This window comes from Brassica oleracea, chromosome C2, assembly GCF_000695525.1.
Source record: "Brassica oleracea var. oleracea cultivar TO1000 chromosome C2, BOL, whole genome shotgun sequence".
Taxonomy (NCBI): domain Eukaryota; kingdom Viridiplantae; phylum Streptophyta; class Magnoliopsida; order Brassicales; family Brassicaceae; genus Brassica; species Brassica oleracea.
In genome coordinates, this window is record NC_027749.1 from 3,886,486 (window position 1) to 3,911,350 (window position 24,865).

A 24,865-nucleotide genomic window follows, 5' to 3' on the forward strand; every position below is an offset into this window, starting at 1 on the left:
AGAAAAGACCAGGGGCGACCAAGAAGGAGATTTACAAGTTCTTGAGAGAGATTTGAGAGTTTTGTATTTGTTTTGTGTGATTTGTGAAGATTTGTAAAGGAGTTCATCTCAAAACCATTTGGAGAAGATCTTCTGAACCTTTACTCTGTTTTAATACAATCTTATCATGTTTTCTTCATCAAAATCGTTTTGTTCTTGCTTAGTTATGTGTGAGTAGTCATCTAGTTGGGTTTAGGGGTTCTCATAGGGGATTTCTTGATGTTTTGATTCATAAAACGTGTGTAGACTAAGGGATTACGTTTTGGTTCTTCATCTAATGGATTTCTTACTGCTTGAACTGAATTGATCACTTAGTTCATGATATTAGATTGTTTGATGCACCGAAAGTGATTGTTTGAACTTCCGAAAATACTTTAGTTGAGCAAAGTGTCCTTAACCCTCGGAAGTTGATGTTATTGCGCTTTGTGAACATATTGAACCTGTTCTTAATGCTTGTTTAGAAATTGAAACTCAGCGGAAGTTAGTGTGGAGATTTCTATAACATAGAGAATTAGCGCTACGGAAGTAGGTTAATTCTAATATCGTGTTTGAGTTCTAGACGGTTCTTAATATATCCCTGTGTCTTCCATTAATTGTATCTTGATTAAAAAGAAATCCCTGAGAATTCCCAATGCCCAACGTTTGTTTTAAAATAGTTTTCAAATCGTTTAAATAATCTTTTTACATGCTTGTTTATGCTTTGTGACACCTAAGAAAATTAGATAAAAATCATCAAAAATATATCTTGATTCGCTGTAGCTATTAACTTGTCTGCAACTCTACGTGTGATCATCGGTCCCTGTGGATTCGATCCCGCATTACTACTGCGTACTTTACTGTGCACTTGCAGTTAGATAATCGGGTTAAAACTCGAGACATCAATAATAACAAACTAATGATGTTTAAGGAAAGGTTTGGAGGGAGACCAAAAGATTGTAATAAGAATACAAACTAGAGTGACATCGAGAGTCATACCTTTCTACGAATAATGTCGAGAAGCTCAGCACCAGCTTTAGAATCACACAAATCAGTAGCGGTTTGACTACAAAACAGAGAAACCAAAACAAAGTTAGTTATAATCAGAAGAGAATCTGAGAAAGAAGAAGAGGATGCATTTTGTGTGTACCTCATTTGAAATCTGAGGGGGCGAATGATGTTGTTGGAGAGTAAGCCAACACGGCGAGGCTTAGGACAAACGACAAGATCCTCGCGAGACATGAAGGCGTTCGTCTGAATGTTGCAATGGTTCATCTTCTTCTTTTTCACCTGAAGGTTGCAAGCAAAAGGAAGCAAATCAAGTTAGATCACAACAACACTCAAGAAATCTACAGACTTTATGACTTAAAAACGGATTTGATTTAGAGGAAAAAAAAAAAAAAGATCATTCTAAATTCAGAGAGATAGGCTATTAGAAAATAAGATTCTTTTTCTTTGAACGATTCCGCATTAAACCATATACCAGAAATCTCAAAATCCATAACGAAACTCAGAAGCTAAAAGAAACCACAAGTTTTAATAGTCGAATTTAATTATTGAGGATGATGAACACACAAAGAACTAAATGAGTAAAAATCTGACATAAAGAAGGGAGCTTAAGAAATAAAGAAAGATAGAAGGGGCAAGAGGTACCTGAGTAAAAGCTCCGAGAGAGAATATAGAGCTTGATGAAGAATAAGATATGAGAAAGAAAGAGAGACGTAAATTGTGTCGAAGGAAATAGAGATTTTATAAAAGGATGATGAAACCCAAGTAGTGTATGTGTGAAATTGAAGACAGCTTTAAACGGTGTCATTTTACAGTATGTGTGATATTTTGTGGACAGCTTAATATTCCGGTTTCCATGCATTCTTTATCGCGAACAAAACTTAAGTTCATCCCTGAGCTGAACCTTTAAATTTAAGTCTCTTTTTTATTATTAATCAAAAACTCACATAAATTAATAATAAAATATATTATTTAAAAAAAAAAAAAAATTAAAATAATTGGAAAAAAATAATAACGCACATTTTAATGACGCTATCTTTGGTTAAGCCTTTAGGATATAGGATTTTACCCAAGGCACGGATTTTAATGACGCACATTAGTTTGAGTTAGCGTCATTAAAATGTGTGTCATTATTTTTTGAGTTAAGGGTTTACGATTTGAGTTTAGGATGTTGAGACTAAACTCAAACCATATATCCAAACTTAATCTTTACACCCTAAACTCAAATCGTAAACCCTTGACCCAAATCCTATATCCTAAAGGTTTGGGTTAATGTTGATGTTGTTTCTTTAGGGTTTAAGATTTGAGTTTAGAATCTATGATTTGGGTTTAGGATATAGGGTTTGGGTTTAGGGTTTACGATTTGGGTTTAGGGTTTAAGATTTAGGTTTAGCGTTTAGGGTTTAGGGTATAGATTTAAAATTAATCTATTTTATTATTAATCTAGGTGTCATTTTGATTGGTAATAAGAACATATGTGAATTTAAAGGTTCACCTCAGGGATAAACTTTAGTTTTGTTTTTTTAATTGGCCTTGTGCTAACTAAATTATCTTCCATTTTTTATTAAGAAATTCTTAGATTCATCACCCCCTAGATTCACCCAACCAATAGAATTTAGTTATTTTACATTTAATATCTTTTGAAAAAGGAAACCAAATAATAAAAATTTGTGAAATTATATTATGTTTTTAAAATAAAAAATTAATAGTGATAACCATAAAAAAAAATTTAATATTGGTAAACCTGTTAGTAGAATATTAACTCTAAACCTTAAACCATAAACACTAAACCCTGGACCCTTGGCCAAATCCTAAACCCTTAATTCTAAACCCTAAACCTGAAACCCTTAATCCTAAACCCTAATATTAAACCCGAAACCCTAAATTCTAAACCCTAAACAAAACCCTAATCCTGAAACCTTTAATCCTAAATCCTAATACTAAACCCGAAACCCTAAATTCTAAACACTAAACCCTAAACCATAAACTCTGAACTCTTGGGAAAATCCTAAACCCTAGACCCTTAATCCTAAACCCTAAACTCAAAACCCTTAATCTTAAACCCTAAACTCAAAACCCTTAATCTTAAACCCTAACGGTTTATGGTTTAAGATTAAGGGTTTAGAGTTTGGTTTAGGGTTTAAGATTAATGGTTTAGGGTTTAGGATTTGCCCAAAGATTTAGGATTTATCCAAGGGTTTCGGTTTAGTATTTAGAATTTAGGGTTTAAAATTTCGTATTTTGCTAACTAGTTTAATAATATTTAAAAAATAATAATTACTATTATTTTTTATTTATTTTAAAAACATAATATAATTTCACAAATTCTTATTATTTGGTTTCTGTTTTTAAAAGATATTGAATCTAAAATAACTAAATCATATTGGTTGGGTGAACCTCTAAATTCACCTAGGGGTTGAACCTAAGAATTTTTCTTTTTTATTTATATACTCTTCAAACATAGGGCCGGTTGAGGAAGGGGGACAAGCGGTGCGACCGCCCCGGGCCCAAGTATGTGTCCCCGTATATTAATAGTTAAAGAGCCCAATTTTTTTAAAAAAGTGTATATTTTATATAACTAAAATTATAAATATAATAAATAAAACTGAAAATAACCCAAAAATATTTGATATGCATATAGTTTTATTTTCATCACAAAATATACAAAATATTACTGATTAAATTTTAAAAATATTTTAAACATTATCTAAATATAAATCTTAGAGGGTAAAAAAAAAATTATGCCCTAGGATCAATAACAATATTAAGCCGGTCCTGGTCAAACATACGTATTATTCAACCTATTTTGCATGCTAGTACTATATAACAAAACCAATTAGTTTATTTTTGGTAAGGAAAAAAAAACGAATTCTATTATACTATTTACAATAGGATAAGACATGCACCTTTCATAGGGTGAATTTATATGAAAATTATTTAAGAAATATCGTATGGAAAATAAAATTTATATTCTTGATCGAATTAATATTTTTGGTCATTCAACAATTTTTTAAAAATATTTTTTTGTTAATTACATAATTTGTTTACTGATGAGCTGATCCCATTTTTTAAAATACTTTAAGTCAAAAACCTAACGTTAAGATCAGCGCCTTGTGCAGAATAAATATTTCATATTTATTATTTATTTTATGTTTATTTGCATATTATGAAATAATAAAATAATAATTATATATTAAATAACTAAGAAATCAGTTACTATTATGTAATAAATTGGCGTGCTCATATAAATCAAACGACCGCTTTTGTTTATTCGCAATTATTTTAGGGTAAATAAATCAAAACAATCAATTTTATCTATTGTATATGATATATAATTAAATTTAAATGATATTAACATAGATATATAGTATACTTTTAATATGTATATTTATTAAATGAGGTTTCTACTCATATGATTTTATGATTATTTGCATATTTGTGTAACAAAATTTTACACCAACGATTTTTTTTATGTGAAATGTTTAGTGGTTTCAATAATTTATAATCATTTAAAAAAAATGAAGATTTCAAAACTAAAATATTAACTTTTCAATATATGTTCAATGCAGATATCAAAATATAAGTATGTATTTTCATATGATGTATATTGTAATTTAAACGATATGAAATATATATATATATATATATAGACATAAACACCTATTAAAATAAAATTATTTATAGATATGAATTTATAATCATTATATCTTATTATAGAAAAAAAATTTAAACCTTGATCACAAAAGTTTATGTGAGAATTTTAACAGTTTTAATAATTTATACTCGTTTTGAAAAATGTAAAATACAACATTTACAAAAAAAATCTAAATTTTTATTATATGATTAATGTAATTGTGTAATTTACTTTAATAATAAATAATTAAACAAAAATGATAGGAAGTATACAGATTGTTAGCAAATCTTTATTATTTAAAATTATTAATTGTCATATATATCTTAATCACATTAGGTAATTCCGTAATTTTAATTTAAAGAAAGAATTTATATTAATTTTAATTTGATAAATGAATGATCCATAACAAACGTACTATATAATATAACTTTTCTTAACAATTTAATTTCGGACTAACAAAATTATCGATTCATTCTTAAGTCGCCTTGTAAGGAAAATTAGCATTCTAATTACGTGACAATTTACCAGTGCATTTTTTAATTAGTACAGACTACGGATTATAACTTTTAATTTTAAATGTTTCTCAGTTAATATATAAGAAATTATAGTATTAACTTTTTAAATGTTTCTCAATTAATATATAGGAGATTATAGTATACACGTTGCATCTCATTAATCGGTTGTCGTCCATCAAACAACACAGACGCGTCAGCATATCCCCATATGATCTTTTCTGGAGCCAATCTCAAATAGTAATAATACTCCCCGACAGCATTAGTTCACACGTTGAAAGCTTCACTAAAGACAATGACAAGACATGAACCACATATCTCAATAATAATAATAATTGCGTAATCTTCATGATTTCTAAAACATCTTATTGCTCACTTTGGGAGGCGGATCCAGAAAACAACTTAACATATGACACAATATATAAATTTATATTGTATCAAATATAATTTGAAAAAATTAAGTAAACTATAGCTTTTACAAGACATTGGTCATTAATTTTTCTCAAAATAAGAAATTATAAAAAAGAAATTTCGCAATTTTAAATATTCATTTTCAATAATATCATAAAATTATATATGCACATAGTAATTTCATTATAAAAAAAAAATCCTTTATTTTTTTTATACTTGTCTTAAGCATTGAAAAATAAACTTTATAAAATAGTTGTTAATGTTAAACTTCAATAAATTACGAGTTTTTATTTTGACAAAAACAAATATTTAAAAAAGTGATTGAAATACTATAAATTGGCTACCATTTTTCAAAAATACTTTCAATTAGAAATACCTTAAAATTTTAGTTTATAAATTATTTTTATGGTTTAGTATTAAAGGGGTGAGATTGAGTTTTTAAAAAAAAATTATTTAAGAGAGTTAGTTTAGTCTTTTTTTGATCATAAATTTAAGTTATTTATAGAAATAGTCATCTTTTAAAAGTAAATTTGAAAAACCTAGCATCAAGTTTATGGTATATTAAATAAAATAAAACAGTTATAAAAAGAAAAGTTTAGGTAGTAATATCAAAATAAAATATTTTATGGAGTAGTAATTAAAATGTATAGAAAAAAAAAACATAATTGCAAAAAAGAAAAGAACAGAAATGCGAAAAAAAAAGACAAAGAGACGGAACATCACAAGACTTGGATCTAGGGCTGGCTGACTCTGGGTGGGGCACGATTTTCCTGTAATGGCCGAATTAGCTACACATTTTTTTTTTTGTACACTCCGTTACATAAGAATTAGTATATACCAAGTAGCATGTGGCACGTGCCACACCCACTACCTACGTGGGTCCGCCCCTGCTCACTTTCGTGTCACCTTATCCTTCTAAATACATTCTTTTGAACGATTCTTCTTATAAATTAGATGTAATGATGGCTCTGAGATCAGCAAAACTCCTGCTTTTCAGTCCTTTACACGATAACCATTGGCCGCCACTAACTTTCATCCGTAAATTAATTATCCACATTTAAATTTTTTAAAAAAACTTGAGATTTTACCTAAGGTTAAAAATGTTTTTGTTACTTGGTAATTTATTAGATAACAATTTTTTATTTGTTTGTTTACCATAGGGTTTGTAGATAACGGAAGAAGAACAGAGTGGCCGAGGAAGAGATCGATGGCCACGACGGCGAAGGTAGACACCGACGATCTCCGGCGATTCAAGGACGTTAATCTCGACGAAGCTCCGTCCCGCCGTCACGTCCGCGATTCATTGAAAGATACTCAGCTTAATCTCGATCATATCCTCTTCAAGGTAAAAAAAAAAAACAAATCGAATCTGGTTCCGCCTAAAAAATCGATCGCTGGACCGACCAACCAACCAAACAGCTTCAGCTTTTGTCTGAATAATAGCTTTTTGTGTTTTTTTGATTAAAAGTTTTGATTTTTCCTGCAGACACCAGGAGATGGAATCAAGACAAAGGAGGTAAAACACAAGAATCATGAATCTTAGTTTCTAGTACTTACAAAAAAAAATGAATCTTAGTTTATAATTAACTTTTTTTTTTTTTGGGTTTGTAATGAGTCTGAATATAGTCTTATGAGGTGAATTCAAGAGGAGTTGAGATCTTCTCCAAAAGCTGGCTCCCTCAAGCTTCTAGCCCCAGAGCTTTGGTTTGTTTCTGCCATGGTTATGGAGATACTTGCACGTTCTTCTTCGAAGGTATGGCTTTTTATAACCAATGGTTTGCTTATCAAACTATGACAATGTTCAGTTCAGTTTCTTACTAGATACATTTTGTCGCAGGGATTGCAAGGAGATTAGCATTGTCTGGATATGGAGTTTTCGCTATGGACTATCCAGGGTTTGGTTTATCCCAAGGCCTGCACGGATTCATCCCCAGCTTTGATCTTCTTGTTGAAGATGTCATTGAGCATTACTCCAACGTAAAAGGTACAGAACTTTGAATCACATTACAAAAGGGTAAAAACTCTCAAGGTTTGGTTTTTTTTTTTGGGGGGGGGTTGTAGAGAATCCGGAGTTTAGTTCTCTACCGAGCTTTCTATTTGGACAGTCAATGGGTGGAGCCGTGTCTCTCAAAATACATTTCAAGCAACCAGATGCGTGGACAGGTGCAGTCTTGGTAGCACCAATGTGCAAAGTAAACACTTGTTTTTTTTTTTCCTTTTCTTCTTATTTGAATTGTTCATTACATTAAACATGATTGAACTATCTATCTATCTATCTATTCCAGATTGCAGATGATATGGTTCCACCACCAGTGTTAAAACAGATTCTGATCGGTTTAGCTAACGTTCTACCAAAACACAAGCTGGTTCCGCAGAAGGATTTAGCAGAAGCAGCTTTTCGAGATGTCAGGAAGAGAAACATGGTAATAATAACATGATTCACAGCTTTAAGTCAATTTCTCTTACAGAAACTAATGTTCTTGTTTTTTTTTTTTGAAATTTTGCAGACACAGTACAATGTCATCTGTTACAGCGGCAAACCGCGTCTACGGACCGCTGTGGAAATGCTCAGAACGACTCAGGAGATTGAGCAACAGTTGGAAAAGGTAATAACATATGAGAAAAGCAGAATCAGAATAATAGTAATAAAATGTTGATTTTGATTTTTGAAGGTGTCTTTACCAATATTGATTCTACATGGAGAGGCGGATACAGTGACGGATCCATCAGTGAGCAGAGAGCTTTACCAGAAAGCGAAAAGTTCAGACAAGAAGATAGTTTTGTACAAAGACGCTTATCATTCTCTGCTTGAAGGAGAACCAGACGAGATGATACTCCGTGTCTTGGCTGATATCATCTCGTGGCTTGATGAGCATAGCTCGCAAGCTGAGGGATCACTAGTTACTCCTCCTATGTAGATTCTGATTATTTCTTCAATTATAGTGTTTACATTTACCTAGCGAAAAATGTACTTTTTTTTTTGTAAATTACATGAAATACATTTTACAGTAGCAAAGAATCATAGTTATAACTCTGCAATCATATCTGCATGTTATAGAGAGAAAAGAGATAAGAGCTTGTGAATAAATAGGCCCAGGCCCATAGGCTTCTAAGAATCTATTAACGGCCCAGATTTGATCAAACATTGAAACCCTAATCATCAAACATTAAAACCTAAAGGAGGAGCCGCAAGCTACTTCTCTCTTTGTTCTTCAATCTTGAGCTCTTCTTCTTCTTCGTTCCTGCAGATTTCTCGCTATACGGTACGTTTCAAAAGTGTTTCTCTTTCGTCTCATCCATTGCCCCCCTAGTCATTTTCTGCCAAATTTTTTAAATGAATTTTATTGTATTTTTCTTGAGCTGATGAGTTATCTAAAATCTTAGTAAGCTCACTTCAGTGTAAAATGGTGGAATGTTAGAGCTTTTATATAATTGGTCTAGGCATGAGGGCCTTAGGTGTTTATGTGGATGATAGTATGGTTTAGTTTTAATAGGCCATCAAACAGTGTCATTATAGGAATACAAAACATGCTCTAGTATCTATGATTGAATATATAATTTACTTATCAATTAGAAAGCTAAGTTCTTTGATTTGGTAACGTGTATTGTAAGAATTATTTTTTTCTGAAAATGTTGATTTGAATCTAGAAGCTATATATATAGTCTATGATTTTGAGGATTGTTAGTTCGTATGCCTGAAGCACTTGCCTTTTTTTTGACAAATGAAGATTCTGTGAAGATGTTCTCGGCGCAGAACAAGATCAAGAAGGACAAGAATGCTGCTCCAACGGAATGCGAGGAGCAAGTTGCTCAGGCTCTGTTTGATTTGGAGAACACCAACCAGGAGTTGAAGAGCGAGTTGAAAGATCTTTACATCAACCAAGCTGTGTATGTTTACTACATTTTTGTTTTTTACTCGTCTAGGTTGCATTGAGCTTTATCGAAGGAGAATAATTTAATTTTCTTTATTGTGCAGTAACATGGACATCGCTGGAAACCGCAAGGCTATTGTGATATACGTCCCATTCAGATTGAGGAAAGCTTTCCGCAAGATTCATCCCCGTCTCGTCAGAGAGCTTGAGAAGAAGTTTAGTGGAAAGGTAAAACACTTGGCGTAATGAGTATATATTGCAATGTCTTTTATTTATACTCTTGCTATTTCCTTTTCGCAGGATGTTATCTTTGTTGCCACAAGAAGGATCATGCGTCCACCAAAGAAGGGTGCTGCTGTGCAGAGGCCACGCAACAGAACTCTAACCTCTGTTCATGAAGCAATGCTCGAGGATGTCGCTTACCCTGCTGAGATCGTTGGGAAACGTACTCGTTACCGTCTTGATGGTTCCAAGATCATGAAGGTCTACTTGGAGGCCAAGGAGAGGAACAACACAGAGTACAAGCTCGAGTCTATGATGGGTGTGTACCGGAAACTCACCGGAAAGGATGTCACCTTTGAGTACCCTGTTGAAGCTTGAAGGTGATGCTGAAGAATCATCATCAGGATAGAGGGGAGAGAGAGCTATTGATTATGTTTTGTGGTATTTAGGATGAAGGAAACTCTGTTTTGATTCAGTTACCATATTCACAATCTTCATATTACAAAGACTACTTTCTGTGCTTTTCAATTGTGAAACCTATCTTAAAAGTTTCAATCTCATACTTGGTTATTATAAGGCAAGTAATCAGAACTGTGTCATTGCTCTTACCTACAGTGCTCGAGACTAAAACAAAATGGACCAAAACTGTGTCATTGCTTTTTTTAATAACTTGTACAATGGACTCTAAGTAATTAACTAATAACAAGAAATGGATTCAATCACTACAGTCTACATATTGGCTTTCCTTTCCCACCTTTCCTTAGTATCAAGCCTGTTCCAAAGACAAAACATTGCATGAGAGTGTGGTTTCTCGTTAAAGCTCTTAGTACAAAAAGAGAGAGAGAGAGAGGTTGTTACCCCCAATACAGCTTCTGTGGCTTCATTGGTGCTGCTGTCTGCTGTTCTAAGGTAGTAGTAGAAGAAGAAGTTGACTCTTTCAGTATCTTAGAGCTTTCGCCATCTTCCACTGCTCTACTCTGCTGCTTAGCTTTAGGTTTCTTTGAATTGGCTTTTATCTTCATACGTCTCTTGTGTAGCTCCTGTTATAACATTTAACCAAATGAGACTACTACACATAACATATGAAGTGATTCGGTTTACCCAAACCGCAAACTAAACCAATAAACCGATGCTTAATTTCAAAAATCAAAACCGAACCGTATTAATTTCATAAATTTCGTAACTGATGCGGAGGCTTTGAGAATCTGACCTGTAATTTGGATATCTGTTTCTGGGTGACGTTGGATCGGTTGAAATTAGGCTGAAGAGACTCTGTTGACGCTAACAATGCTTCTTTTCGATTCTCCTCTGCTTCTTCTCTCTCTATTTCCTCTCTCTTCCTCGTCGTCGCCGTCAAGGTTTCTCCGTCGTCGCCCATCGCTGGTTCTTCCATAAATTTTTAGAATGTTGAAAACGACGCCGGACCGGCGTTTATACCCCCTCACTCTTTTATATGTTTTAACCAAAATTACCCGTATGTTTTGAATTAGTACATAATAAACCCAACAGTTTCTGGAATTATCAATTACACCCAAAATATAATAACGAAGCGTTTTTTTTTTTTTTGGGTCAAAACACACCAATTAATTTAAAATAATGATATCGTGACAGAGTTGTAATACTAACACAAATCACTAAACCATATGTTCTTGTCAAATTTTTATATAATTAACTAATGGTTTCAAGATTGATTACATTAGCGAAAATACTAGTTATTGTATCACTGATCGTGCCGATACAAGTAGAATTCTCCAGCTTGGTCTTTATTTAATTACTTGTGAACTAAGCATAATTAATTAGTCCTTGGAATCACCAGTAGAGGTGTAACTATCATGCTTGATTTAAGATATTTGATGTATTAATAATCGCCCTTATATATATATTTTTTAAACATATCACCTTTACTTGGACCACAATCTTTTGTACATATTACTCCGTCCTATGGGGCAAGATAAGATTTCGTCAAAACGTAAGAATGTCAAGATCTAAAACCTAAGAAGTTTCCTACAAACACACATGATCGTTATATACGTCTTTGTTCATACAGAAAAAAAAAACAATCGTTATATTGGAAAAGTCAGATCAAGTCTTCATTCCATAGCCTACCCTGTCAATTTTTTTGACTTTGTCTAATACACTCCAAATACCTTCGTTATTCTTATTACAACTTGTAATAACGCATTTATAATATAACTGTTGAAAAATCCTTAACAATCACAACCCACCTCTCTCTCCCTCTCTTCTCTCTCTCTCTCTCTCTCTGCACCATGGGAATTATTGATCAAAAGATCAAAAAGGGAGAAGAACACTTGATGATCTCAAAACCCTTGAGGTTGATTCTCTTTCAAAGTGGTAGACATGTATTACGCTCACTCTTCTTTGTCACGGGTTTCTTAATTGGTGTCTTCCTTTATCTACAACTAAAAGCCTTCCACATGTCCACGCCGAAGACAGAACAACCCTTATGGTCAACAGTGCTATTCCACCACTCAACAAAGATGGAGATCAAACAAGAGTTACAAACACAAGTACTTCTACACGACATGAGTGATCAAGAACTCTTCACCAAGGTCTCTTCATTATCATCACCATCATCCTCACCATCCTCATCATCATGGTTTGGAAGGAATAATAATGATGAGAAGATGGTTGTGAAAGTGGCTTTCATGTTCATGACTGGCGGCGCACTCCCATTGGCTACTTTGTGGGACAAGTTCTTTGAAGGACATGAAGGGTTTTATTCGATATATGTTCATACTAATCCATCTTTTCAAGAATCTTACCCTGAAACTTCTGTCTTCTACTCAAGAAGAATCCCAAGCCAGGTAATTAATAATTAACAGCTATTTTACCCCGTCTTCTTTGCTTAATTGCTCTCATGCAGTTACCATATGTCTTTGATTAGTACATCTAGATGTCTTACATTACCAAATTGTATACATCTATTAATGTGGTTGCCAGGTTGGTTTTTTCACGTGGCACGTGTATTGATCTTGATTTGCAACCTTTGCATTATGGTCCATGAACCCACTTGATATTATTCTAACATATATACATTTTTAATCATATTAATAAGATAATAACATAGATCATCTTATAAGAAAAGTAGTTTTTACAAGTATATACTCAACATTACATTTCATACTGTATATAGAACAAAATATAAAATTTAGTATGAATTGAAGCTTTTAACGTGTATACTACTACTAATCCACAAAAAAAAAAAAACTTCTAAAAATTCCCATCTAAAGAAGCTTGTGATTTGGAAGAAAAAAAAATCGCACTGTGTATAGTTTGACGTTCTAAATGTTCTGTCCCAAAAGTTATAACTATAATAAAGTAATTTATGATGTTATTTCTGTCAAATAATTTATGATGTTGAACAAAAAGATTATTTCCTTAACTTCTCCATTCTTGAGAGAACCAAGGCTATGCTAACTCTTTGTCGCTTAATTCTAAAGGAATTAATGTAATATTGTGTTGAACATATTTGCATCCTATTAGAATCTGTCACAGAACCCACCGAGTGATTTTGTTGGGAAATATTAAATCAATGTATAATAAACCATGTTTTCTCATAAATTCTTAAGTAAAAAACTTAAAGTGACAACAAAACTAGATTCAATAACCTTATAAACATTAATCTCGAGAACATTTTGTTTGTTATGTTAACTTTGTAATAGTAAAGCAACGATAACGTTACTTACATTCGTGAACCATTGTGAAACAGCCAGTGTACTGGGGAACATCATCAATGGTAGACGCAGAGAAAAGACTCTTAGCCAACGCTCTCCTCGACGAATCAAATCAAAGATTCGTCCTATTGTCAGATTCTTGCATCCCACTCTTCGACTTCACAACCATCTATGATTACTTAACCGGCACTAATCTCAGCTTCATCGGCTCATTCGACGATCCAAGAAAATCCGGTCGAGGCCGTTACAACCCCAAAATGTATCCACAGATCAACGTTACACATTGGCGTAAAGGATCACAATGGTTTAGTACAACCCGTGAGCTTGCTCTTCATATACTCGCAGACACTTTTTATTACAAGATATTCGATCAGCATTGCAAACCGCCTTGCTACATGGACGAGCATTACATCCCCACTCTTGTTCACATGTTCCATGGAGAGATGAGTGCAAACCGGACCTTGACTTGGGTGGACTGGTCGAGAGTCGGTCCACATCCTGGCCGGTTTATATGGCCTGATATCACCGATGATTTTCTTAACCGTATCCGGTTTACAGAGGAGTGTGCTTATTATGGCCGTGATGGGGAGAATACTACAACTTCGAAATGTTTTTTATTTGCGAGGAAATTCACAGAAGATACTTTAGAACCTTTGTTAAGAATCTACCCTCTAGTTCTTGGGTCTGGTCCGTAATATACGGTCGATTACTTAAATGTTTGTGAGTTTTTTTCAGCAAGTAAATATTATACCGAATTTTAACCGTTCAATAAAACGACGGTTCGCCTAAACCGTATGTGTTTCCAGTGAACCCCAAAACTAACTGATATAATCCAAAAAATCCGAACAGTTTAAAAATACTTTAATATAATCCAAATCGAACTAAAATCTAAATTAATATTTAAAAATATTCCAAGTTGAATATTTTAATTTTTCTTACATAGCTTAAGATAATTTAGATATCTGGAAATTGTGGTAGATAGTTTTTACTTTTTATACATAAATTTCAATTAATTTGAATATTTCTAGCTAGATTAAGTAGTTTGTTATTTTATAGTTCTTAAAATTAATATATATATATACTTTTATTTTTTTTTGGGTTAATTTCTAGTTGTTTTCTTAATATTTTAAAAATTATTCGGACATTTTATATAACCTTATCCAAACCCAATCCGAAAAAAGAAGATCGAACCAAATCCTATTCAAAAACTGTAGAAATCCGAACTATATCTTATCAATAACCGAAGAGACAGGACGGTTCGCGTAAACCGTGTATAACCATCTTATCGTTTTATAAAGAGCTTCTTCTAAACTTCTGCCTTTGGAGTTAATACTTTTGCGAACAGAACACCCAAAGGTTCAGACTTTACACTGATGCTAACTTCTCTCTTCGTCTCGGCTCGACCATTGCCATCACTCACCACCATCTCCTCCTTAACCCCTAACCAAAACCCTCCACACACCGCCAAAGCTCCAAACTTTAATCAATTCAAGGAGAACCCAAAACTCCCCGACGCCGCGATTAAGGTCCCGACCGCTCCATGGATGAAAGGTCCTCTCTTTCTCCAACCCGACGAGCTTATCAACACTTCACATCACCGCAAGAGCACCAGGAAACAGAACGCCGAGGAGAAGACGTTCAAGGCGTTAAACCGTCGAGAGAGCGGTGTGAGAGGAAGCAAAGCCATGAAGAAGATCGTCCGCAGCGTTGAGAAGCTCGAGGACTCTGAAGAAACACGTGTCGATTATGGAGGCGAGTTTGAGTCCTTAGGTGGGGTTGTGGAAGAGGATGAGAAGAGGAGGAGGAGAATGCCTTGGGAGAGGGAGGAAGAGAAGTTCATATTGAGGAGGAGGAAGAAAGAGAGAGTCTTGACGACTGCTGATCTTATCTTAGACGAAGGGTTGTTGAAAAGACTGAGACTTGAAGGTTCGAAGATGAGAGAATGGGTGAATGTGAGGAAAGCAGGAGTTACAGAGACGGTTGTGAAAGATATTAGATTAATCTGGGAGGGGAACGAGCTTGCTATGGTGAGGTTTGATGTCCCTCTCTGTCGGAACATGGAGCGAGCTCAAGAGATCTTAGAGGTTTTGTTTGTTTGTTTTAACTTCTTTACTTTCTTCACTTAAACCTTTGTTAAAAAATCTCATTTTCATGTTTTTTCAAGAATAGTTGAAGACTGGAGGGTTGGTTGTGTTGAGCAAGAAGGAGTTTCTCGTTGTTTATCGAGGACCACCAACGAGTGATTCATCAGTATGTGTGAAGGAGGGGGGAGATGAGATTAGCTCATCGTTGTACGTGAGAGAAGGTGAGAGGCTATTGAATGGATTGGGGCCTAGATATATGGATTGGTGGATGAGAAGACCGTTTCCTGTTGACGCTGACTTGCTTCCTGAAGTAGTTGATGGATATAGAACTCCTTCTAGACGTTGCCCACCTAACACTAGAGCAAAGCTGAGCGATGAAGAGCTTACTTACTTGAGAAACGTTGCTCAAGCTTTACCGTTTCATTTCGTCCTTGGTAAATTTGCCTTCACTGTCTTTATAGTTGATTGTATTTGATATTATATTTGCTTAACTTGTGAAGGGAGGAACCATGGCCTTCAAGGTTTAGCTTCTGCTATCTTGAAACTATGGGAGAGATGTGTTATTGCAAAGATTGCAATCAAGTGGGGAGCTCTCAACACAAACAATGAGGAGATGGCTGATGAATTGAAGGCAAGTTTTTTTATTTACTGAGGTTAGTTTCTAGATATAGTTGTGGTTGATGAGAATCTTTGGGCTGTATCAAAACTTTCAGCATCTCACTGGAGGAGTTCTGATACTACGAAACAAGTACTTGATAATACTATTCAGAGGGAAGGACTTTCTTTCTGATGAAGTTGCGGATTTGGTTGATGACAGAGAGAGGTTGCTCAGAAGATACCAACATTTTGAAGAGACCAAACGAGAGAGTGATATAGAGATCTCAGAGGTGGTAACAGATGGTGAAGAGTTGGAGGAAACAAGCAAGACGGGGACTTTATTAGAGTTTCAAGAACTTCAGAGGAAGTTCGGTGAAATGGAGGTGAGAAACCTGGAGACTGAAGCTGAGAAAGCAAAACTAGATAAGGAACTCAAAAGCCAAGAACACAAGCTTTCCATTGTAAGCCTTCTTAACTTCGGTTTGCATCTCTTAGTTTAGCCTAGGCCTGCGGTTCGGGTAGTTCGGATAATTCCGGTTCGGTTAGTTCGGTTTTCGAAAATCCTACCGAAGTTTTTGATTTCGGTTATATTTTGGTTTAATTTTGTTAAAATTTTGGATAAGTTTGGTTAGTTCGGTTTGAAATTTGGTTAGTTCGGTTCAAAATCTCAGCCCTAGTTCAGCTTACTGAATATAAGTCATGTGTGTTGCTCTATTTTGTCAGCTGAAATCAAAGATAGAGAAGACAACAACGGAGTTACTCAAATTGAATTCTTTATGGAAACCATCTGCGCGCGACGATGACATTGAAATACTGACTAATGAAGAAAGAGAGTGCTTGAGAAGAATCGGACTGAAGTTGAATAGCAGCTTGGTTCTCGGAAGAAGAGGAGTCTTTGATGGTGTAATGGAAGGTCTTCATCAGCATTGGAAGCACAGGGAGGTTGCAAAAGTGATCACTATGCAGAAGCTTTTCTCGAGAGTTGTTTACACAGCGAAATCACTTGAAGCAGAGAGCAATGGAGTGCTAATATCAATTGAAAAACTCAAGGAAGGACATGCAATACTCATGTACCGTGGCAGGAACTACAAACGTCCTTCGTCGAAACTGATGGCACAGAATCTTTTGACTAAAAGAAAAGCGTTGCAAAGATCTGTCTTGATGCAGAGACTTGGCGTAAGAAAATGAATGAATATATTATTAGTTTGTTTGAGAGAAACCGCTTGAATGAATCATTTCTCTGTTTTGTTGTTTTTGTTGCAGTCACTGAAGTTCTTTGCTTACCAGAGAGAAAGAACCATTGAAGATTTGAAGTTGAGTTTGGTAAAACTTCAAGGCTCTGCTTCTGAGCTATGTTGATGCAAAGTGCTTTACAAGTAGTAGAAGCTGTAAGAAAATTACCAAGGCAGATACGTTCACTTGAAGCTGGAACACAGAGTATTTTTTTTTTTACATTTACTGTGGTATTTCGATGAATTATATTTATCAAGTAATTGATTGTGTAATTATCATGTAAAGTCACATTTTCTGAATATAATACATGTAGTTATTCAGGTGTAATACTGTTGTAATGGCACCAACATCAGTCTTTTAGCTATTTAGGTGTAAAAAAAGAACTTATAGACAGTTTCCAAAGGGGAAAGGTGATAGATAGTACAAAAGAACATGATTTTATTTCTGCATGTATCAAGAATATACTTAGTAAAAATGTTTAAATAAAAAAAAACCTGGTTTATATTTAGTTTAGTGATTTTGTGGCGGTGTCTCATCTGGGTTCTTGGGTTTACTCCTTAGCATCTCAGTGAAGTTGCCTCTCATGATACGTTTGAATCTGTTGTCTTCAATAGGAGCAGCAGCCACCGCCTTTGGTGAATCAGGTCCCTGAAGTGTAGGTGACGGCGGTGCAACCGGGGTGGTTTCGGTTGCTTCTTTCTTCCCCAACAAGCCACCTTCTCCAAACAAGCTTGTCACAGATGATGCAATCCCTAAGTGGGCACCCATGGCTTTGCTGAATGCTTCAAGTGTCCCACCTGATCTCTCCTTCATTGTGATCTCTAAAGCTTCCTTGTGAGCTGGATCAAGCGCGTCTGGATCTTTCAGTAGGTTTTGGATCGCTGGAATTAGGTATTCTCGGACACTTGTTTGAGACAGATCTTCAGATCCATGAAAAAAGAGTTAAAACTTGGAGCATTAAGATATGTAAGAAGCAAAAGAAGAAAGTACTCATACCGGTTGCATCGAGTGCACGGATGGCTTCGCAGAAAGCATTAGCTCTCTCTCGGCGACGGGTAACGTCTGTGGAAGAGCTTGGACTTGCTGAAAGCTGGAAAATCTTGGACAAAAGATAATCTCGAAGCCGTTCTGTTGTGTGCGGAATAGCAACTAAGAGTGCACGAATGACTGCGATTATAGCTTCATGAGAACCATCTTCGAGAAAAGCATCCATCTGGACTAGGATTTTGTCAACAATCTGCATGGTATTCGATTCGATTAGCTCATAAATATATGAGATCTTCAGATAATTCAAGAGTTCATTTGGCAATAGTGCAATACCATGTCGACTTTGAAATGCTGTGCGACAGACCCAAATGCATCTATGCTAGCGTACTTCACATTTAGGTTTTGGTCTGAGCCAAGAGTGATCAAAGCAGGTAAAACATTGCTAGAAGCAACTTTGGCGTCAATATACGGAACCTGTTGCACATGTTAATATATATAAGTACAAAATCGGGGGTAAACAGTGGAAGTATGTGTTGTGGAAAAAGCTTACGATGGTCTTCAACAACTTAGCAGCGTTGATTTTGAGCTCTGCAGTGGAATCAACGACCATTTCCCACAAAATGCCGAATATCATGTTATGATGTTCCTCAAATGTGCTGCGATGTTTGAGTTCATTGGTACGAAGACGCAGTTCCAGGAAACAATATTAAACAATGAAAGCTTAGAAAACGCACCAAAGGAAGCGAACTGCATCCAAAACCTCGTTGTTGTGCTTTGATGACTGGTTTTCCTTTGTTTTGCTTTCCACTAAGAGTTGTCGTAAGTAGATTGTTAACTCTTCACGTTTACTTGGTGCACCAAGAACTCCTGCCAAGAGAAGCGGTAGAATACATAGAGTGGCAAGTCTATTGGCTACAGCAGTTCTGGATTTCAGGCCTGAAGAAAGTAAACAAGAATCTATGTCAGACACTGTTTAAGAAATTTCCCTTTCGCTATATATCCAGAACTTATGTAACCTTTTATCCTTGGATGGATTGCAGAAGGTAAAAACCGAAGATCAGCTGAATCATCTCCAACGGCCACTAAGAACACGGGTAACTCAATGTGGGTTAGGTAGGAACTTCCAAAACGTTCAGACACAGCCAAGAGAAACTGCAAATCAATGCAGAGATTTTTTTTAAGTTAGTGTTGATACTCCTAAGGCAAAATAGCAGATAAGAGAACAGGTGAAAATATAATCCAGACCTTTGTTATCCGATTTCTCAAATGGTCTTCTTTTTGGGGTAACATGCATGCCAATTGTAACAGGTTAGCAAAGCAATCAACATGCATCCATTCAAACATAGGCCACTCAGAACGTCCCCTGGTCAGAAATTTCATTCAGACAAGACACAGTAGATTATGTACAAGAAGACGTCAGAAACTAGAGAAAAAATTGTGTCAAGAGTTGTTGAGGGTGAAGAAGCTTACTCGGCATAGGTCTCAAGCAAGGAAACAGAGACTGTAGATTCCTCTGACTTTGGGATAGAAGAGAAAGGGCATGTTTCCATCGCCTTCTGGTGTACAGCTGGAAGCAACTCCATGAGCATTCTTAGTAGGACATCAATGTTCCATCGCTCCCGTTCACCGAGGACTCGTAGATGAGACTCCAATGACCCTTCAACTCCAGAAAGGGGTGGGCAGTGCTGCAAGTGAACATGACTTAAAATAGATATAGCAAGCAACCACTCTCAATCACAATCTTAAAATGGGAAATGCATCGAGTTTGTACCTGAGCAGAGCTCAATGTGTGAGAAAGAAGAACCCTCAAAATATGATCCAGCCTGTTACCCCACTTTATCACAGCAGGAAGTAGTTCTTTCAATGTGGTTTCAACCACCAGGCCAGATGGATCGCATATCAACTGAAACATCATCTCCTCAACCTAATAATCAAACAGAAAACTGGTCTTGTAGCATTTCGGTTTTATTGATATTAACGGAACTTCTATGCTATTGTCTCATGCCAACGTAAAAATACCCCCTTCTCCTATAAAATTTGTAATCAGCCTGCTTTAGAGCTTATACGGTAGCCAAGTCAGTCAGACCAAGTCAGAGTTCTTTTCCACAGTGCTACGAAGCAAATTTAATGAAGCTGACCTTAAAATATTTGTCTGTGTTCAGGAATAAAGGAAGCAACAACGCAAGATTATGAGCGGCAGCCTCTCGAACAACAGTTGCAGAATCTTCTATGAGTTGTTGTATGATTGACAAAATAAGAGAGTCGCGTATCTCAGGGCGGACGTACTCTGCAAGCTCCCCACATGATTGAGCAACTAGTAGCCTGCGTTCTTCATATGTATGATTTATCTGAAATAGACACAGCCAGCATGTTACCATTCGTACCAAATTTTTTTGTTAAAGCAGAGATATACAACTCGTAAAATCAAGAGTAGCATTAACCTGTTCCCAGCACTGTGGAAGCAATTCTGTTTCTGTTCTCATGTCCCCAACATTCCTTGATAGGCTAACACATGCCTGAGATAAACAGTAAAAGGCCTCAACCTCAAAACGTTACCAGTCTTAATCATGCACAAAGAAGGCTTCTAAGTTAAAACAGTAACATACATCCATAATAATCCGCCTCTGCTGCTCATCCGGACGTTTGATCAGGTTGAATAGTGTATGGGTCAAGGAGTCTCTTGTATTGCTATCTGGATGCCGCTCGATTGCACACATCATCAGGGGTAGGAGTTCCTATAGGTCAAACAAACCAGATCAGTAATATTCCATCCACCGTTTTGAACAGTAAAATTGAAAGAAAAAAACACTCAAACCTCTCGATGGTTTATCAGAACATATGGAACAATATTCGGCAAAGCATCTGCAAGTATCTGAATTGTTCCTAAGCCCTGTAACGGAATGAAAAATTAATATTCAAACAGCCCATATTACGTCATGTTGACACAAAATAGCATTAGCATTAGCATAGCGTAAGGAAAACAGACAGCTACATGGACCTCTACCAATTTTGCTGATGACAAAGGTGCCTTTCAAAAATATTCTAGATCACTAAAAGAATATGAAAATAACAGAGCACTCACGATGGAGAAGTAAATACTCTTAAAATTATAGTCAGGACTTACCGTTTCCTCAGAAGCAGTATCCACAATTGCATTTTCCGATTTTGAACGACCAATTCCAGAATCCAGTTTCAAGATGCTTTCAAGGTCACTGGGTGAATAATTACCATTTGATGGACTTAACAGATGGTTTGAGACTTCTTTCTGATTCTCCAAAGTACCATCCAAGGTTTTATTAGATATACTGCTGGCGTCTGCTGCCACCTCTCTTTGATCAGGAGCTATATTCTTTATCTCTTCCTTCACAAGACCGTCTTCTGTTTGCGTATGCCCTTTCTCATTAGATAAAGAACTCTCAGAAATCAAGCCACCACCCTTTTCAATTGTTGGTTTCTCAACTTCCACTGGCAGAGCGCTTTTCTGTTTCTCGACATTTTCCACGGATTGGGATTGCACAGCATCACTTTCACTAGCTGACACATATTGGCCAGCCCGAGACCCTTCAATATGCATTTTAAGAGATGTGATCTCTGCTCTGCAGTCATTGAGATTCCTCCTCTGATGCTCTAAGGATTGCTTCAAACTTTGCACCTGAATACTATCAGTGTCATTTCAGGTATTTACATTTCCAGATATGAAAATGCCCGTTTCTTTACAGAAACCAGTCTATAAAAAAGGACTACCTGCTTTTCTCTGTCCCTAAGATCCTTCTGAAGTGATTCAGTAGACTTGTTAAAAGCACTGATTTGCTCTTCGAATATTTCTTTGCTTTTAAGTAGCCCATCCTTTTCTTTGTTTAGCCTCTCAATCTCTTTTTTCAATGCTTCATTCTCCTGAAGCATGGCTATTTTCTCCTGAATCCAAGAATTATGAACAATGAGAATTCAAATTCATATCCTCAAAGTGGATTTTTATCATTGCAAATCCGCAAAGTGCAACTTTAATGGTCAGTACGATTCTCAGATACAAAAACTTACAGTTAAGAAAAAGATCACTCCGCAATCAGAATAGCATCGAAATATATAGAAATAGCCAAGAAAAAAATGCAGAGGGAAAAAGAGAGAGAGAGAGAAGAGAGTTCTGTATAAGACAATGATGTCAAAGATCTAAGTTTCGAGGTAGTGATATTTCTAACAGCATCAGTTTAATTTTAAAGTGTGTGCATGAAAATTAAGATATCAGGATATAACCTCAGCAGCTTCTGAAGTTGATGAAAGGTACTGATAGTAATAATAGCGCAAGGCATCAGGCACGCACGCTGGACTGTCCTGCCAAACGTCCAAGTTCTGGTCGGTCACCTGATAAACAGATCATACGCAATGACGTCAAAGATCTAATATTAAACAAGGTAGATCTCAGTAAACACGAAAAGGTATAAACAAAATTGACATACGATTAATAAGATACCTCCTCATAAAATGTCATTGCAGTAAGTCTGTAACCTGCTAGAAGAAGATATTCTTTCACTGCACAGTTTAAATCTCGACGTTCATTGTTCTTCAAAGGCCCTATGTCAGTGAAGGAGAAATCTTTCTTTTTCCGTTGAATTTCTGGTCTGTTGTCTCCAAACTCATCAGCCTCCAACTCTGAGAAATAACAAACAATACAGGAGAGAGTTTGGTGATTTTCTTGCTACCATTCTGACGGTATTTGAAACAACAACAAAAAAACAAACACGCATTATAAATAATGCTTACCTATGCCAAAAACAGCTAACATGAGATAGCTAACGCACAGAAACTGATGGCTACATTAGCAACTACTTATTCCAGAAGAAACTTTAAGATACATTCAAATGTATGCACTTGATGGATCAATTTACTTAAGCTCGATCATCACTTAATTTCTTCAATCCTAGTTAACAAATTCATCGCACACCGCATGAACTGATTGTTTATGCACACACACACACATTCATCTAAGTAAAGTACCTTTTAACTTGTCAATGGAACAATCAGATTTCTTCTGTCCTTCAGCTTTCAATCTTGCAATATCCTCCTGTGCCAGACGAAGTTCATATTCACTAATAGCTAGCTTCTCCGATAAAGCTTCTTTCTCCTCCAACAAGCTTTGCGGATCCGCAACTGCATTGCATAGTAACAACAATTACTACCTACCAACCATATAGCTCAACACTACTTGACAACGACGATCTAACCATTTCAAGCGAGTGGCAAAATAAACAATGCGAGGCGAAGGAATCGGCGAACCTCGAATCGAATTATACCGAGAAATCTGATCGGGAGGGAAACGGGAAGGATCGGAGAAGAACTCCTTGAGGCGAATCGTTTGCGCGTCGCGGCCGTCGTCGAGGAGCTCGTGGAGAAGCTCGAACGCCGTTAGGAGGTAGTTCTCTTCCATCAGGAAGTTCACAACGAAGTTGCACAGCGACGATCGCTCCGCGTCCATGTTTATGTATCGTCTTCTTTCACGGGAAACCCTAGAACTCAATCAGAGGGAAGCTCTCCTCCTTCGTTCCGATGTCACCGTGCATTCCGTTAAAAGAATTCGAAAAAATTATTCTCTCTCGCTCGATTCGATCTGATGCGCGATCGTGGTCCGTGCTCTCTCACCGGAAGGGAGTGACGGTGGTAGGACTCAGGTGCGACGATGCACTGGTACACAGCGTGGATTTAGTTGAATCAGCGATTTCGATTGAGTAGACTGTGAGTTATGAGACACGTGGACGGTTATGATTTTACGTTCGTGTGCGTACGTGTCTAGGCGATTTCGTATATGCGCGAGAAAAGTCAATGTTATTCAAGCCCAAAACAATAAAAATTGAAACTTCAAAAGTGTTGTGTCTTTATGCAATTAGAACTTCAAAATGCTAAATTACAACTACTGTATAATATCAATAAATGTTTTAACATAATCTATTCAAGCCAAAAAGTAATGGGTTAATCATATTACAACATTTAAAAACATTTTTTCCTTTTTCGTTTTGCAGTATGTTTCTTGCAGTTTTTTTAATTCATGGAATAGGACTATATCTGTGGAATACCTGCAAGGATATCTACAGAATAGAAGAGATGGCTCAAGGGAAAGGCAAAGAAACTGCAATAAACATACCTTTCAGGTGGATGTTTCGGTTCTCGGTTGAGAGATAAGGGCTTAAAATAAGTAGTATATGGTGCAATATCTTCACCAACACCATGATGAGGTAGAACGTTTTGTATTGAAACATTCTGTTAAAAAAAGTATATGTTCAGAGCCTTGTGTTGGATCACCTTTATTGAATTTCTCCAAAGATTTGCTTTGTTTTCACTATTCTATTTATTTATCTCTGGTCCTCTAATGTTTTTCTCTCTGAATTATTATAATTTTTTTTTTGAATTATTAAAAATTTGTAATTCAAAAGATTGCTTGCATTGTGTTTACATTCTTTCTATTTTCATCAGCTTCTGTCAGTGCTTGATCATCCAATCCGTTGGAATAAGCAAAGTGAAATCAGACATAGAGAAACACTTAAAACACGACAAAACTGAATTATGCAATTGAAGTTTAACATAATTGAATTACAAAATCAAAATT

General features: G+C 35.8%; 7 protein-coding genes across 8 annotated transcripts in view; 4 read left to right on the plus strand and 3 right to left on the minus strand.

The window, feature by feature from the left end:
• LOC106325173 overlaps positions 1-1,854 on the minus strand; it is a 9,088-nt gene extending 7,234 nt beyond the window's left edge. Inside the window, exons 1-3 of the mRNA XM_013763196.1 lie at positions 1,669-1,854; positions 1,166-1,305; positions 1,015-1,081 (exon numbers count right to left, since the gene is read on the minus strand). Of these exons, the coding sequence (XP_013618650.1) occupies positions 1,015-1,081; positions 1,166-1,290 (192 nt within the window). The 5' untranslated portion in view covers positions 1,291-1,305; positions 1,669-1,854. The remainder of the gene's footprint in view (positions 1-1,014; positions 1,082-1,165; positions 1,306-1,668) is intronic.
• Positions 1,855-6,542: 4,688 nt separating this feature from the next.
• LOC106327656 (caffeoylshikimate esterase-like) lies at positions 6,543-8,613 on the plus strand. The gene is made up of 9 exons (XM_013765876.1): positions 6,543-6,618; positions 6,741-6,925; positions 7,067-7,096; positions 7,207-7,333; positions 7,418-7,564; positions 7,642-7,772; positions 7,866-8,003; positions 8,088-8,186; positions 8,253-8,613. Exons 1-9 carry the CDS (start codon positions 6,543-6,545, stop codon positions 8,496-8,498), a joined length of 1,179 nt encoding a protein of 392 aa, XP_013621330.1. The 3' UTR covers positions 8,499-8,613.
• Positions 8,614-8,784: 171 nt separating this feature from the next.
• Positions 8,785-10,247, plus strand: LOC106327659 (40S ribosomal protein S7-3). The gene is made up of 4 exons (XM_013765878.1): positions 8,785-8,843; positions 9,309-9,468; positions 9,557-9,680; positions 9,753-10,247. The coding sequence occupies exons 2-4, from the start codon at positions 9,320-9,322 to the stop codon at positions 10,050-10,052; spliced, it is 573 nt and encodes a 190-aa protein (XP_013621332.1). The 5' UTR covers positions 8,785-8,843; positions 9,309-9,319; the 3' UTR covers positions 10,053-10,247.
• Positions 10,248-10,309: 62 nt separating this feature from the next.
• LOC106327658 lies at positions 10,310-11,086 on the minus strand. Its single transcript, XM_013765877.1, has 3 exons — positions 10,885-11,086; positions 10,533-10,714; positions 10,310-10,446 (listed from the first exon to the last, which is right to left on the minus strand). Exons 1-3 carry the CDS (start codon positions 11,065-11,067, stop codon positions 10,404-10,406), a joined length of 408 nt encoding a protein of 135 aa, XP_013621331.1. The 5' UTR covers positions 11,068-11,086; the 3' UTR covers positions 10,310-10,403.
• Positions 11,087-11,767: 681 nt separating this feature from the next.
• On the plus strand, positions 11,768-14,159 carry LOC106322970. The gene is made up of 2 exons (XM_013761121.1): positions 11,768-12,499; positions 13,405-14,159. Exons 1-2 carry the CDS (start codon positions 11,942-11,944, stop codon positions 14,062-14,064), a joined length of 1,218 nt encoding a protein of 405 aa, XP_013616575.1. The 5' UTR covers positions 11,768-11,941; the 3' UTR covers positions 14,065-14,159.
• Positions 14,160-14,682: 523 nt separating this feature from the next.
• LOC106326922 (chloroplastic group IIA intron splicing facilitator CRS1, chloroplastic) lies at positions 14,683-17,610 on the plus strand. The gene is made up of 6 exons (XM_013764889.1): positions 14,683-15,453; positions 15,539-15,887; positions 15,954-16,084; positions 16,167-16,511; positions 16,774-17,226; positions 17,314-17,610. The coding sequence occupies exons 1-6, from the start codon at positions 14,743-14,745 to the stop codon at positions 17,407-17,409; spliced, it is 2,085 nt and encodes a 694-aa protein (XP_013620343.1). The 5' UTR covers positions 14,683-14,742; the 3' UTR covers positions 17,410-17,610.
• An 89-nt stretch (positions 17,611-17,699) lies between these two features.
• On the minus strand, positions 17,700-23,926 carry LOC106326921 (lisH domain and HEAT repeat-containing protein KIAA1468 homolog). Of its 2 annotated transcripts, XM_013764887.1 has the most exons (19): positions 23,542-23,926; positions 23,263-23,415; positions 22,739-22,917; positions 22,522-22,629; positions 22,015-22,185; positions 21,395-21,922; positions 21,086-21,160; positions 20,877-21,005; positions 20,712-20,786; positions 20,409-20,618; positions 20,042-20,194; positions 19,741-19,955; positions 19,516-19,633; positions 19,287-19,422; positions 19,005-19,206; positions 18,821-18,926; positions 18,604-18,744; positions 18,280-18,520; positions 17,700-18,203 (listed from the first exon to the last, which is right to left on the minus strand). In XM_013764887.1, the coding sequence occupies exons 1-19, from the start codon at positions 23,738-23,740 to the stop codon at positions 17,794-17,796; spliced, it is 3,549 nt and encodes a 1,182-aa protein (XP_013620341.1). In that variant the 5' UTR covers positions 23,741-23,926; the 3' UTR covers positions 17,700-17,793. The 2 variants fall into 2 exon arrangements, with proteins under 2 accessions (XP_013620341.1, XP_013620342.1); XM_013764888.1 differs by lacking the exons at positions 23,263-23,415; positions 23,542-23,926 and having other exon boundaries at positions 21,395-21,929; positions 22,739-22,865.
• Positions 23,927-24,865: the final 939 nt, after the last annotated feature.